The 16037-nt window shown below is 40.2% G+C and overlaps 1 protein-coding gene across 1 annotated transcript in view; it reads right to left on the bottom strand.

Annotated features, from left to right (window-relative positions):
- Positions 1-16037, bottom strand: part of MMP16 (matrix metallopeptidase 16) — a 407510-nt gene that overhangs the window by 183641 nt on the left and 207832 nt on the right. Inside the window, exon 3 of the mRNA XM_019973934.2 lies at positions 9174-9296. Coding sequence (XP_019829493.1) covers positions 9174-9296 — 123 coding nt within the window. The remainder of the gene's footprint in view (positions 1-9173; positions 9297-16037) is intronic.

Raw genomic sequence — 16037 nt, 5'->3', positions numbered from 1 at the left:
TATTTTTTGTCCTCTTATGTCATTTAGTGCAAGTTCCTAATTTTCTTCTAAAGGGTTTACACAACTTTTGTAAATTTATTTTTTGTTCTTATACTTTTGGGTCTATTTTAAATGTCATTTTTGTAAAGATTATACTCAGTTTGTATGTCTGTGTACTTTGTACACTGATCTTCTAAAAACACTTCTAGTTTCTGCTCTAATATATGAAGCATTTGGCAGTTGTAATTCCCAACCGCACAATAATGAGAAAAAAAAAAACTCTGAACAAACAAAAAATAATTCTTAGCTCCATCAGAGAACTGCAGTTACAGAGCAAACTGTCACCACCAAAACTGGAGAGGCAGAAGACTGCAGAGAATCGGAAGCAAAAGTCCCTGAAGCATTTTACTGTTCGTTTCCAAGGCAAACCATTCAATATCACAGTAATCCAAGTCTATGCCCCAACCAGTAACGCTGAAGAAGCTGAAGTTGAACGGTTCTATGAAGACCTACAAGACCTTTTAGAACTAACACCCAAAAAAGGTGTCCTTTTCATTATAGGGGACTGGAATGCAAAAGTAGGAAGTCAAGAAACACCTGGGGTAACAGGCAAATTTGGCCTTGGAATATGGAATGAAGCAGGGCAAAGACTAATAGAGTTTTGCCAAGAAAATGCACTGGTCATAGCAAACACCCTCTTCCAACAACACAAGAGAAGACTCTATACATGGACATCACCAGATGGTCAACACCGAAATCAGATTGATTATATTCTTTGCAGCCAAAGATGGAGAAGCTCTATACAGTCAGCAAAAAACAGACCAGGAGCTGACTGGAGCTCAGACCATGAACTCCTTATTGTCAAATTCAGACTTAAATTGAAGAAAGGAGGGAAAACCACTAGACCATTCAGGTATGACCTAAATCAAATCCCTTAGGATTATACAGTGGAAGTGAGAAATAGATTTAAGGGCCTAGATCTGATAGATAGAGTGCCTGATGAACTATGGAATGAGGTTCGTGACAATGTACAGGAGACAGGGATCAAGACCATCCCTATGGAAAAGAAATGCAAAAAAGCAAAATGGCTGTCTGGGGAGGCCTTACAAATAGCTGTGAAAAGAAGAGAAGTGAAAAGCAAAGGAGAAAAGGAAAGATATAAACATCTGAATGCAGAGTTCCAAAGAATAGCAAGAAGAGATAAGAAAGCCTTCTTCAGTGATCAATGCAAAGAAATAGAGGAAAACAACAGAATAGGAAAGACCAGAGATTTCTTCAAGAAAATCAGAGATACCAAAGGAACATTTCATGCAAAGATGGGCTCAATAAAGGACAGAAATGGTATGGACCTAACAGAAGCAGAAGATATTAAGAAGAGATGGCAAGAATACACAGAAGAACTGTACAAAAAAGATCTTCACGACCCAGATAATCACGATGGTGTGATCACTGACCTAGAGCCAGACATCCTGGAATGTGAAGTCAAGTGGGCCTTAGAAAGCACCACTACAAACAAAGCTAGTGGAGGTGATAGAATTCCAGTTGAGCTATTCCAAATCCTGAAAGATGATGCTGTGAAAGTGCTGCACTCAATATGCCAGCAAATTTGGGAAACTCAGCAGTGGCCACAGGACTGGAAAAGGTCAGTTTTCATCCAATCCCAAAGAAAGGCAATGCCAAAGAATGCTCAAACTACCGCACAATTGCACTCATCTCACACACTAGTAAAGTAATGCTCAAAATTCTCCAAGCCAGGCTTCAGCAATACATGAACCGTGAACTTCCTGATGTTCAAGCTGGTTTTAGAAATAAGGCAGAGGAACCAGAGATCAAATTGCCAACATCCACTGGATCATGGAAAAAGCAAGTGAGTTCCAGAAAAACATCTATTTCTACTTAATTGACTATGCCAAAGCCTTTGACTGTGTGGATCACAATAAAGTGTGGAAAATTCTCAAAGAGATGGGAATACCAGAACACCTGATCTGCCTCTTGAGAAATTTGTATGCAGGTCAGGAAGCAACAGTTAGAACTGGACATGAAACAACAGACTGATTCCAAATAGGAAAAGGAGTACGTCAAGGCTGTATATTGTCACCCTGCTTATTTAACTTTTATGCAGAGTACATCATGAGAAACACTGGACTGGAAGAAGCACAAACTGGAATCAAGATTGCTAGGAGAAATATCAATAACCTCAGATATGCAGATGACACCACCCTTATGGTAGAAAGTGAAGAGGAACTAAAAAGCCTCTTGATGAGAGTGAAAGAGGAGAGTGAAAAACTCGGCTTAAGGCTCAACGTTCAGAAAACGAAGATCATGGCATCGGGTCCCATCACTTCATGGGAAATAGATGGGGAAACAGTGGAAACAGTGTCAGACTTTATTTTTCTGGGCTCCAAAATCACTGCAGATGGTGACTGCAGCCATGAAATTAAAAGACGCTTACTCCTTGGAAGGAAAGTTATGACCAACCTAGATAGCATATTCAAAAGCAGAGACATTACTTCGCCAACAAAGGTTCGTCTAGTCAAGGCTATGGTTTTTCCTGCAGTCATGTATAGATGTGAGAGTTGGACTGTGAAGAGGGCTGAGTGCCGAAGAATTGATGCTTTTGAACTGTGGTGTTGGAGAAGACTCTTGAGAGTCCCTTGGACTGCAAGGAGATCCAACCAGTCCATTCTGAAGGAGATCAGCCCTGGGATTTCTTTGGAAGGGATGATGCTAAAGCTGAAACTCCAGTACTTTGGCCACCTCATGTGAAGAGTTGACTCATTAGAAAAGACTCTTATGCTGGGAGGGATTGGGGGCAAGAGGAGAAGGGGACGACAGAGGATGAGATGGCTGGATGGCATCACTGACTCGATGGACGTGAGTCTGAGTGAACTCTGGGAGTTGGTGATGGACAGGGAGGCCTGGCGTGCTGCGATTCATGGGGTCACAAAGAGTCAGACACAATTGAGCAACTGATGTGATCTGATAAGAAAAAATTAAAAGGATAAGATAAATCCCAGTGATAGAATTCCAAAAAGTCATATCACCTAAAAAGCAGATTTAATCACAGGGTTATAGACTGCTGCTACTGCTGCTAAGTCACTTCAGTCATGTCCTACTCTGTGCAACCTCCTAGATGGCAGCCCACCAGGCTCCCCCATCCCTGGGATTCTCCAGGCAAGAACACTGGAGTGGGTTGCCATTTCCTTCCCCAATGCATGAAAGTGAAAAGTGAAAGTGAAGTCCCTCAGTCGTGTCCAACTCTTAGCGTCCCCATGGACTGCAGCCTACCAGGCTCCTCCGTCCATGGGATTTTCCTAGCAAGAGTACTGGAGTGGGGTGCCATTTCCTTCTCCAGTAGACTGCTTCCCCACCCTTATACCTCGTACAGCATCAGTGAGGCTCAGTATAATACCAGTGGGTTATAAATGAGAAAGCTGCAAAACACAAAGTCTATTTAAGTGTTTCTAGAGAAAGAAGGACAAGATGGTGGAAGAGCAGGTGGACTCAGAATACAGTATCTCTCCATGGACACATCAGGAATACAGCCTCATACGCAGAAATTCTCACAGAGCACCAGCTGAGAATGGCAGAGTCCCTGATCACTGGAAAGGAATATATGGACCCAGGCACAAATCAGTAGGTTGAAGGGAAGGAGGGAGAATGAGGAGGAGAGTGAATAAGACCTGACCTGCATCCCGGAATTGGGGAGCAGAGGCAAGGGAGAGAGCCCCCCATCAGGTCAATTGATCAGGATAGAAGAGAAGCATTTGAGCAAACTCCTGTGGATGATACACATGCAGAAAGCGGGGTGAAACCACTGCTGAGCTCCAGGGGCAGAGCGACAAAGGAAGGGGTCTGAAAACCTTTCCACCAGCTGTCTAAGCGACAGATTAAATTCACACAGTGAACTAGATTGACTCTATAGAGTGAAGCAGCTGATCTGTGACAGTCCAAATGAAGTAAGAAACACAGAACAATCTGTGCCATGGCCAACGTACCTTGGACAGGGAAGCAAGTCTACCAGTGCACACGGTGGCTGGGAGTGGGATCGTGGGGCTTGGAGAGCAATCTCAGTGCAACAACTGACGATGACTGCAGGGAGACAACTCAAGGAGACAGGAGAGAGGAAATCCATGGTAGACAATGCCTTTGGAAGAAATCTTGGAGACCATGGAAGCAGGGTGCTATTGCTGAGTCATGTGCAAGGAGTACAGCCTTCCCTGTAGCTTCCCTCTCCTCACATGCCTGCACTGGCAATTGAGCACTAGAGAAGGACCCCAGCCAGGGGTCTTTGAGCATCTGCTGGGCCAAGCAATGGAGAAGGACCAGTCAGGAAGGCACTTTGGGTGCCAGCTGCCAGAGGCTAAAAAAGAATCCTAATAGAGCCATATCTCCTGTGCCCTTGACCACTGGCTTCTCTGCACACCTGGCACCACCAAGGCTCCTGCAATCCAAGCAGCTGCACCACCTCCATGTCTGGTCCTCACTGAGCAGACTCAAGTCTTTTAGGGCATCCTTGGGAGCAAACTCCTGTGGGTGATACACATTCAGAGATGGGGATAAAACTACCACTGAGCTCCAGGGGCAGAGCTACAAAGGAAGAGGTTTGAAAACCTTCCCATCAGCTGTCTAAGCTACAGATTAAATTCCCACAATCAACTAGACAGACTCTTTGTCTGTAGAATATATTAAAGGACAATGAGTGTTTCCACAAAATAAAACACTCTAGCTCTGGCAACTGGGGTCACTGGAGACAATCAAATGCAGGAGAAGGGCCAGATAAGAGTCTGAGCTGTCCCCACATCAAGTCCAGGGACCAGGCCTCCCCAGCACTGCAGGGTCTCCCAGGGAGGCAGAAGTGAGCTGTGGCTCACAGTGGGAGAAAGGACTCTGAGAGCCGAGACCCGAGAAAAACATTTATTTTTATTCTTATGTTTTCATTTGTTCTGCAATACATTCTGGAATTTTTTTTTTTCTCTTTATTCTTTCTTTGTTGTTGTGGTTGCTGGTTAAAACAACAAAGCCTCGATGACAATACATCTGTTTACAACATAGTCAACCAAATATTGTAAGCCCACTGTTGAGGCCCTACAACTCAGAAAAACAACAACAACAAAAAAGATTCCTTTCCAAATATTACTGCTCACTAACAATGCATCTGGTAACCCAAGAGCTGTGATGGAGATAGACAAGATTCATATTGTTTTCATGACTACTAACATGACATCCATTATACAGCCCTTGGATTAGGAAGTGATTTTAACTTTAAAATCTTAATATTTAAGAAATACATTTTGTAAGGCTATAGCTGCCATAGACAGTGATTCCTCTGATGAATTTGAGTAAACTGAAAATCTTTGAGACAGAATTCACCATTCTTTATGCCATTACGAACATTTATGATTCATGGAAAGAGACAAAATATCAATATTCATAGGAGTTTGGGAAAATTTCATTCTGATCTTCATGAATGACTTTGAGTGGTTCAAGACTTCAGTGGAAGAAATGACTGCAGATATGGTAGAAATAACATGACAATTAAAAGCAGACATGAGCTTAAAGATATGACTGAATTGTTACAATCCCATGATAAAACTTTAAATGATGAGGAGTTGATTCTTATTGATGAGGAAAGAAAGTGGTTTATTGAAATGGAATCCCCTCTTGGTGAAGATGCCATGAAGATTGTTGGAATAACAGAAAAAGGATTTAGAGTATAATATAAACTTGGCTGATAAAACAATGGCAGAGTTTGAGAGAATTGACTCCAGTTTTGAAATAAGTGCTACTGTGCGTAAATTGCTATTAAACAACACTGTATGTACAGAGAAATCACTCATAAGGGAAGAGTCAATCAGTGCAGCAAGATTCATTATTGTCTTCTTTTAAGAAATTGCCTCAGACCATGACTTTCACCAACCACCACCCTGATCACTCAGCAGTTATCAACAACTGAAGGTTAGCAATTTTTAATCAATAAAGTAATTTTAACTAAGGCATGCACATGATGCTTTGGACATAATGCAATTGCACACTTTAGAATAGTGTAAACATAACCTCTATACTTATACATACTGATAAAAAAAATCATGACATTTATTTTATTTGCTATTTCTGCTTGGTTGATATATTCACTTTACTGTGCTGGTCTAGGACTGAACCCAGAAGATTTCTGAGGGATGCCTGTAATGGCAAACTATTCTAAGTTTATGTGGGAAGGTAAGAGATGCTGAAAACACAACAAAATACTGAAGAATAAAATCAGAAAATTGACAGTATCTGATATCAAGACTATAGTAATCAAGAAATGTAAAATTGTTTTATGAGTAGACTCATGATTCAATGAAGCAGAATAAAGAGCCCAGAAATTTACCTACACACACAGGCAACTGACCTTTGATAGAAGATCAAAGGCAATGGAGAAAGGATGGTCTTTCTAACCAATAGTGCTAGAAAAACTGAAAATTCATAGGCAAAAAAATTGAATTCTAGACAACTGACTTTACACCTTTCACAAAAACAAAACTCAAAAATGGATCATAATCTTAAATATAAATATAAAACTATTAAAATGTTAAAAGATAATTAAATAGAAATTCTAAGTGACCTTTGGTTTGGATTTTTTTTGATAAAACACCAAAAGCACAATATAGAAAATAGAATAATTGATAAGTTGAAACTCATTAAAATTAAAACTTCTACAAAATACACTGAAAAGACAATGGAATGTCAAGCCACAGACTGAGACAACAAATTGAAAACATATCTGATAAAAATTTGTGATCCAAAATATACATAGAACCCTTAAAATAGCAACTCAAAAGTTGATCAAAAGATCTAAACAGTCATCTCACAAAAGATGATGTGCAGATGGCAAACAGGTAAAATATGAAAATATGCTTAGCTTCACAATTCATTAGAGAATTGCAAGTTAAAAAATTGAGCAACCACTTATTAGAATCCAGAACACTGACAAGACTAAATCTTGACAAACTTGTAGAGTAACAGTAACTTTCATTCATTACTGGTAGTAATGGAAAATGGAATAGCCACTTTGAAGATAGTTTGGTAATTACTTAAAAAAGCTAACGTAGTCTTACCTTATGATCAGCAAAATTCCACTCCCAGGTATTTAGACAAATAAGTTGAAAACAAAAGCCCACACAAAAACCATAACGCATGTTTATATCAGCCTTACTAGTAATTGCCAAAAACTGGGAGCAACCAAAAAGTCTTCAACAAATGAACAGGTAAGCAATGGAATATTACTTAGAACACAATAAAAAGAAATGAGCTATCAGGTCATGAAAAGACGGAGGAAACTTAAAGGCATATTTTTAATGAAAAAAAGGTAGTCTAAAAAGGCATAGCTGAAATGGCTATGGCTGGTGTTTCCAACCATATGGCATTCTAGAAAAGGCAAAGACTATAAAGATATTAAAACCATCAGTAGTTTCCAGAGAAGAGGGATGTGAAGGTGCAACAAAGGATTTTCAAGGCAGTGAAACTCTTCTATAGGATACTCTAATGCTGTGGGACTTCCCCAGTGGCTCAGTGGTAAAGAATCTGCTGCAGTGCAAGAGACACGGGCTTGATCTCTGGGCTGGGACGATCCCCTGGAGGAGGGCACAGCAACCCACTTCAGTAGTCTTGCCTGGAGAATCCCATGGACTGAGGAGCCTGGTGGGTTACAGTTTACGGATAGCAAAGAGTCGGACACGACTGAAGCGACTGAGCACGCACACACGCAGGCAATGTAATGCTATATGATATGCATTTCTCAAAATCTGTAAAACTTTGAAACAAAGAGTGAACTCTGGTGCAAACTATTGATTTTAGTCAGTAATATAGCAATACTGACTCAACAATTGTAACAAACACCTAATAAGGGAGAAACTGTGTGAGTGTGTATAGAAGTGGAGGGCGGGGTGAGAATAACTGTATTATCTGCTCAACTTTTCCATAAACCTAAAATGGCCCTAAAGTTAAAATCTATTTTTTTTAAAACCTGGATATACTTTTATTATTTCTAAAAAGTTATCTAGTGTTTATTCTGGGTGTTCTGTTAGAAAGTAATACAATGATGACTAAAGATAGTTTTATTTCTTTAAAAATCCTTACATCTTTTATTTTCTTTTATTACCTTACAACTAGAAGTAGCTGTGCAATGTTGTTGGAAGGGGGACAGAGAGAGCAAGTACTTTGCTGTTTCCCTTAACAGTATTTTTCCCAACACCTCACTTTATAGTGTTCACATTATATGTGAAATACATAAGGCAGCTATGATTTTTGTTTTTCTAGATGCCACCTCTGATTAAGTATCTTCTTTGCTTTAATTCCAAGTTTTCATAAATGGAATTAAATTTTCCTGAACACATTTCTGTATCTATTAAGGTGATCATATAGAGAATTTCCTTTAATACTCCATATTACTTTCAAGACAGAAGAGAGACCAGCCCTGGATTACTAAGTTAGGTTGAATGACCATGGCTTATATTTCTCTGGCATCCTGTTTCTTCCCTTTCAAAACAGGCATCACATTCATATGGCTGTTCAACTTCTCCATATGACTGTAATACCACAAGGAAAGATGAAGTCTCTATGCTTTATTTATCAGAACCTAGCACTGTTCTTTGTCCAAACTGGGACTCAATAAAATGTTGTTCAATTAATTAGTGAATAAATATGAACATCTCCACCAGCAGCCAACTGCCACTCCAGGTTGGAAGATACTCTCATCCCTTGGGCATCGTTCATTGCAGACAAGAACGGAAGATACCTTGCATTGTTGCCAAAAATAGAAAGTGAAATGCTTTCACTAATACTAAAAGTTAATTAATAATTCAAAGACATATTGTTTACATTGCAATTATTTATATACTTTGATTTTTTTATTATGAATACTTGTTAAACAATGTTGTGTATTAGAATGCCCATTTGAAAATTTCTCAGAATATTAGAATTCGCTAAAGAAGCTGGAAGATCGAGTTTACAAAAGTATTTCAAGAAATGCCTGTGTACTGGGCCTCCAAATGGACAACTTATTTTCTTAATTGCAATTTTTGGTTCCTTATGTTACCAGAACATCACTATATGTTACCATGGAGTCAATGTGTATAAGATCTCAAACAAAATGTCAAATGGTTGTAAAAAATGAGAAAAAAAAAACAATAAATCATCCTTAGCTATTTTACCTGTAAGTGATGTGCTTGTGCTGCCACTTCTGGCCTGTCAACGCATACCGCTTTCGACGAATATTAAATTTGGAGCTACCTCTTGTCTGGTCGGGCACACCGCATCGAGGCTTCTTCATCCAGCTGCAAAAAGCAACGTTTTCCAGTTATTACCCAACAAATCTAAAGATTAATTTCCAAAAGAAGTCCAATGAGAAGTTATGACAGTGATAATAAAACTGGGAAAAGAAATAAAGGAAATTTTATTTTAAAATATATTGAAATTTTTTTTTAAAATAAAGGAAATTTTATTAGTTTTATTGCATTTGAATCTAAGAAAAAAGTATATGTTTTTTCCTGAATGATCAAGAATCACTAGTTTATAACTCATATCCTTTAGATAATTTTTCTAACTCATTTTGAGCTAAATGAGTAGGTATTCTGAAGCTTCTAACTAGAATCTGCTATTAACAAGAAGTGTGACCTTGGGCAATTCTCATTCATAAAAGGAGACTTTGTACAATAAATTATAACTAAGGCCTCTTATAGCTTTATGTTCAATATTCAATAGTTTTAAAAATCTACTGCTGCTGCTGCTGCTAAGTCACTTCAGTCGTGTCCGACTCTGTGCGACCCCACAGACGGCAGCCCACCAGGCTCCCCTGTCCCTGGGATTCTCCAGGCAAGAACACTGGAGTGGGTTGCCATTTCCTTCTCCAATGCGTGAGAGTGAAAAAGTGAAGTCGCCCAATTGTGTCCGACTCCTAGCAACCCCATGGACTGCAGCCTACCAGGCTCCTCCATCCACATGGCCTTAAATTCCAGGACTCAAGGAGATATGCAGATGATACCACCCTTATGACAGAAAGTGAAGAAGAATTAAAGAGCCTCTTGAAGAAAGTGAAAGAGCAGAATGAAAAAGTTGGCTTAAATCTCAACTTTCAGAAAACTAAGATCATGACATCCAGTCCCATCACTTCATGGCAAATAGATGGGGAAACAATGGAAACAGTGACTGACTTTATTTTGGGGAGCTCCAAAATCACTGCAGATGGTGATTGCAGCCATGAAATTAAAAGATGCTGGCTCCGTGGAAGAAAAGCTATGACCAACCTAGACAGCATATTAAAAAGCAGAGACATTACTTTGCTAACAAAGGTCTGTCTAGTAAAGGCTATGGTTTTTCCAGTGGTCATGTATGGATGTGACAGTTGGACTATAAAGAAAGCAAAGCACTGAAGAATTGATGATTTTGAACTGTGGTATTGGAAAAGACTCTTGAGAGTAACTTGGACAGCAAGGAGATCCAACCAGTGAATCCTAAAGGAAATCAGTCCTGAATATTCATTGGAAGGACTGATACTGAAGCTGAAACTCCAATACTTTGGCCGCCTGACATGAAAAACTGACTCAATGGAAAAGACCCTGATGCTGGGAAATATTGAAGGCAGGAGGAGAAGGGGACGACAGAGGATGAGATGGTTGGATGGCATCACCGATTCAATAGACATGAGTTTGAGCAAGCTTTGGGAGTTAAGTGATGGACAGGGAGACCTGGTGTGCTGCTGTTCATGGGGTTGCCATGAGTTGGACATGATTGAATGACTGAACTGAACAAGGAGATATATGCTACTCTTTTCTAGCTTACACATATGCAAATTATTTTAAAAAGGCAAAAAAATTTGCATTTTTCCATTTTTTTCTTCTTTTCAGTTTAAGCATTTTCTAAATAACAGCCATTCTCTCTGAATTCTTCATAATAACCAAATTTAATGCTTAAGAATTTTTTTCTGAATATGAGGTTTAGTATCACACAAATAAAATTTAAATATTAACATTAGGAAAATAAAATGTTGGTTTTGATTTATTTATTGTTAATGCTTATATAGATACAGTTGTCTAACCTCTTTTGGAATATCTCATTTGACCATTGTCATGTTTTCTATGTACTTTTCTCTTGTCTACAGAGAAACATTTTCATGATTTTGATAGGTTTTTCATTAGTGACTCATAAAATAACTTTACCATTCATTATGATATTTAATTTAACAATTACAAACTAAAGCAGAATCTTCATGATGTTACATGCTTCAGAAAGTGGAAATAAGAAAAGAATCACTTCTCATTATATTTCATCACATACTTAATTTCTATACTCTTTATACATAAATAATTGACTACAGAGATGACTGTCTAAAGATGTCCATTTCATGAAAATGAATGAAATAGTTAACATATTACATGGATAAATCAGCTAACCAGCTTTTATAAACATAATAATGTCATGCAGCAACAAAAGCACAATTTTTAGTTTTTAAGAAAGACAACACTTTTCTGATAAGCATTATACATTTGTCCTCTTCTATTCTATTGCCAGTAATAATGTAAACACTGGAGTTACCAGGCTTAAAAACTCCATTCTCATTTATAATGCATTGTAGAAGTACTTAAGAAAATCACCCTTTCCCTTTTTTTAAAGTCTCCAAACCAAATAAGATGTCTTGCAAATGCTAATGTCTAGAAGGCTATCCAGCTCTATGAAGCTGAAGTCTCTGGAACTAAGAACTGAGATATCTTACTTCCCAGGACTCTCTTAATCACTAAATTTGAAAGACATTTCACTAGACTATAAAACAGTCAAGGGCAGGGGATCTACATACTCCCAGTACCTGTACAATTCCTAGCATTTAAAAGATGCTCAATAAACAAATGAATAGAGACATTTTAAATGAAAACATTTTCATTATATTCTATAAGATCTAGATATACTCAGCTAACAAATATTAAGCATTAATGAAGGACTTATGAAAATTTCAATGGCTTTTATATATGAATATTTCATTAATCATCAGATCAGATCAGATCAGTCGCTCAGCCGTGTCCGACTCTTTGCGACCCCATGAATCACAGCACGCCAGGCCTCCCTGTCCATCACCAACTCCCGGAGTTCACTCAGACTCACGTCCATCGAGTCAGTGATGCCATCCAGCCATCATTAACCATACTCTCAACCAAAAATTATATTTCTTGGGTAAGTACTTATTCTGACTTATCTCCCTGAAAGTATTGTGAGAATAAATAATACTTGATTATTAAATATTAATAAATTTAGTTAATGTGGGATGTGACTACACTTACATTTAGCTAAAGAAAAGATTTAAGCAAACACTCTATGAGGAAAAATCATTTTAAAATGGATAGTAGGATAAAAGTTGACAATTTGTATTTATACTGATACATTATCAAGATAAAGTGTATTTTCAATGAGGATATATTCTCTAGAATTACTTCCACAATACACAAAATTAAAAGATGAAAGCAGTCATGTTTTTTCAAACATTCAAACTTACTAATGTGAATCTCCATTTTAAGTTGTGCACATGTTGGATCAGTAAAGATTTTCTCAGTGAAGCACTGCATCTTCCAAAGGACAAGGGTTTTAGGTATGAGTATTAATTTGGTTCCTATGCTCAAAGATGTCTCTGCTAAGTTCCTAATGTATTTCTTTAGCTTTTTCCCACTTCATATAATTTTTTCTTATGCTCCAACTATTTACTCATTCCATCCTGATCCATTTTCCTACAATATTTTCAAGCTTTTATAAAATGCTAAGAGATATATGAAAAAAGTGTGGATAAAAAGATAAGACAAGCTCTTGAAGAGCTCCCAGTCTAAGTTAATATAGCATGATAGAAAAAAAAAATTACAGTATAATTGGTTAAGTATTCTCACATCTCCATGTAGCCACCTTGTCATCATTTCTAACTTTACATGTAATTTAAAAATTATAATTTTCCAGCCCCAAAATTGCAACAATTCCTCTGACAACTTAACTCAGCCAAAAGTCTTTATAAATGATATAAGCAAGATACACAGGTAACATCTTCCACAGATTTCTCCTCACATCTAATCAATCATCATGCAGTCTCTTCTGCCTCCAACACTTCTTTGTATCTCTCACTCTTAGCAGTGCCTCCTCACTCCTAAAGATAAATCTTTTGAAAGCACGGACGTGTTTCCTACATGTTCTGAGCACAAAATGCTTTTATAGACAGAATCTTACTCAGGCATACTCAGCAAGGGTAACCCTTGTTCCCTTAATTCCCAAGATCCACACAAGTTCCTACAGAACTGTATCACTGATCCTGCTCTTGATGCCAACTGTCTTGCTGTTCACAGTGTTCACTGAACCCAGGGTAGGCAAGGCATGTGCTGAGGATGGAAGGAGACTCGAGGAGCCATAGGAACTGCAGACACGTTTATTCTCTCCGGGCTGACACAGCAGCCATAACACAGCCTCTCTACTGGTTGCCGCATCAGCTGTAGCAGCAGCCACAACATAACCATAATGGAGCCGTAGCTCAGCCATGACATAAGCTCATAAGAACGACCATGATGCCACTCCAGTGCAGCCCCAGTGCTCTAGCAGCCAGGGCTTTTGTGGTGAGGCTCTTACAGGCATATCACACAAAGCAGCTCATAACCAAATGAGTATCTCGTGACCAAGCAAGTTCCTTGAGACCCAGTGAGTACTTTGTGACCAGGTGAGTACCTCGTGAGGAAGCAAGTACCACGTGATCAAGCAAGTACCTTGTGACTCAGTGAGTACCTCATGACCAAGCAAGTACCTCATGAGGAAGCGAGTTCACGTGACCAAGCAAGTACCTCGTGACCCAGTGAGTACCTCGTTACCAAGCAAGTACCTCATGAGGAAGCAAGTACCACATGACCAAGCAAGTACCTTGTGACTCAGTGAGTACCTCATGACCAAGCAAGTACCTCGTGAGGAAGCGAGTACCATGTGACCAAGCAAGTACCTTGTGACTCAGTGAGTACCTTGTGACCAAGCAAGTACCTCGTGACCCAGTGAGTACCTCGTTACCAAGCAAGTACCTCATGAGGAAGCGAGTACCATGTGACCAAGCAAGTACCTTGTGACTCAGTGAGTACCTCGTGACCAAGCAAGTACCTCGTGACCCAGTGAGTACCTCGTGACCAAGCAAGTACCTCGTGAGGAAGCAAGTACCACGTGACCAAACAAGTACCTTGTGACTCAGTGAGTACCTCGTGACCAAGCAAGTACCTCATGAAGAAGCAAGTATCACGTGACCAAGCAAGTATCTTGTGACTCAGTGAGTACCTCATGACCAAGCAAGTACCTCGTGAGGAAGCAAGTACCACGTGACCAAGCAAGTACCTCGTGACCTAGTGAGTACCTCCTGACCAAGCAAGTACCTCGTGAGGAAGCGAGTACCATGTGACCAAGCAAGTACCTTGTGACCCAGTGAGTACCTTGTGACCCAGTGAGTACCTCGTGACCCAGTGAGTACCTCGTGACCCAGTGAGTACCTTGTGACTAAGCGAGTTCCTCATGATGTGTATGTGCAGTGCTATAAGTGAGCTCAGCTGTTACATAAACATTATTTACAAAACCTGGGGCCAGAGCGAGAGGCTATGGGCCAAGAGAGACAGACCACATGATCTTGGCTAATTTGTTCTTTCCCTACACTGTACCCCTTCCGAGTCTCTCGCCTCATAATCTCCAAGCAGTCCATCTTCCACGATATTTCCTTGGCGAGTAACACTGACCCTTGGATTTACACCTTGCAATAGCAGTAGCTACAACAACAAACAGGGACATCCCCAATACAGGGCAAAACCCAGTGTCAGGTCTCATGTTGCAGTCCTTGCCCTCAGGGGCCTAGAAGAGCCATCCACCAGGTGGAGTGCCTTTATCTTCCTTGGCCAAGTCCAGCCCATCATCAGGCCTTGTGAGACTGCGGGAAAGCCTCCACAGGGGCAACTCCACTCCTGCGGAATTTTTATTAAAGACCTGCAAAGCCCCCCACAGGCACCGGGCCCACCCCTTCAAGGAGGGGCATTTTGTGTGTATTTTCCACAGCCCATCCGCAAAATTCCAAATGCTTTCACACTGCTCTAAATCTGCACGAGAATCAGAGGTTATTAGCACATCCTAGGACACAGCCTTTACAGTACACTGTTCTAAATCTACATCATACAACATAGGACAAAGGTTCTGACTTGCTGTAAAGAAGGTTGCATTTGGCACTGGTATCAACCAGGGCCATTACTCTCTGTACATTAGCTAGTGACCAGTGAATTCCAAGTTCTACTTGGAGCCTCTGGTCCCTGTTTGGGTTTTTCGGGCAGGCCCCTTGGTCTGAGTTCTGTTCAAAGTGAAAAAAAGGCATCATCGAAAGGATCATCCTCAGGCACCAGGTAATCTTTTAACTGAACTGCCCAGAATCTCTGGCTGTGGGTGCTTCTCCAACTTGGTAAACTGCTGCTCTGATCTCAGTTCCTCCATGGCTCAAGGAGCAGAACACTGGGCTGTCCACCAATTTTATTTCTGTCAACTCCCGCTGCCAGCAAATCAGCCCACATTTGCATTCTCGTTACTCGGATGGGGCCTTTACCAGCTCGGGTCCCCTTTGGGGTCTTCACGCTTCTACTCCCCTTTGCCTGCAGCCGTCCCTCTATTTCTCCCAAGGGAGTCACCATTGACATCACCTCATAGCTGGGGTGCCCACAGAGGGGGCAAGAATAGCAGTCAGGGATCCAAAACTGGTAGACAGGGCATTGTTCAAAACGGCGTCTTGAATGCCACAAGTAAACGCTCATCTTCTGGGCCTCGGGTGTTTGGGTTGAACGTTGACTGCTTCGTGCCCAGTTCTCTCACTGCTTGGGCCAACTCATAGAGGTATACCATTTACTCACAGTATCCAGGAGCTCTCCCACATGTGACCACGTGGTGCAAACGGCAGCTTTAATCCATTTCCATGAGGGCATGTGTTTGGTTAGGCGCACCGTGCATGAGTCGCCAGGATTCTGCAACCTTTGTCTCAGTGAGGGGTGAGTGGCTAT

This window comes from Bos indicus, chromosome 14 (genome assembly GCF_029378745.1).
Source record: "Bos indicus isolate NIAB-ARS_2022 breed Sahiwal x Tharparkar chromosome 14, NIAB-ARS_B.indTharparkar_mat_pri_1.0, whole genome shotgun sequence".
Classification (NCBI taxonomy): Eukaryota; Metazoa; Chordata; class Mammalia; order Artiodactyla; family Bovidae; genus Bos; species Bos indicus.
Note: the sequence above shows the minus strand (reverse complement) of the source record. Positions and strands in the feature narration are given on the sequence as shown.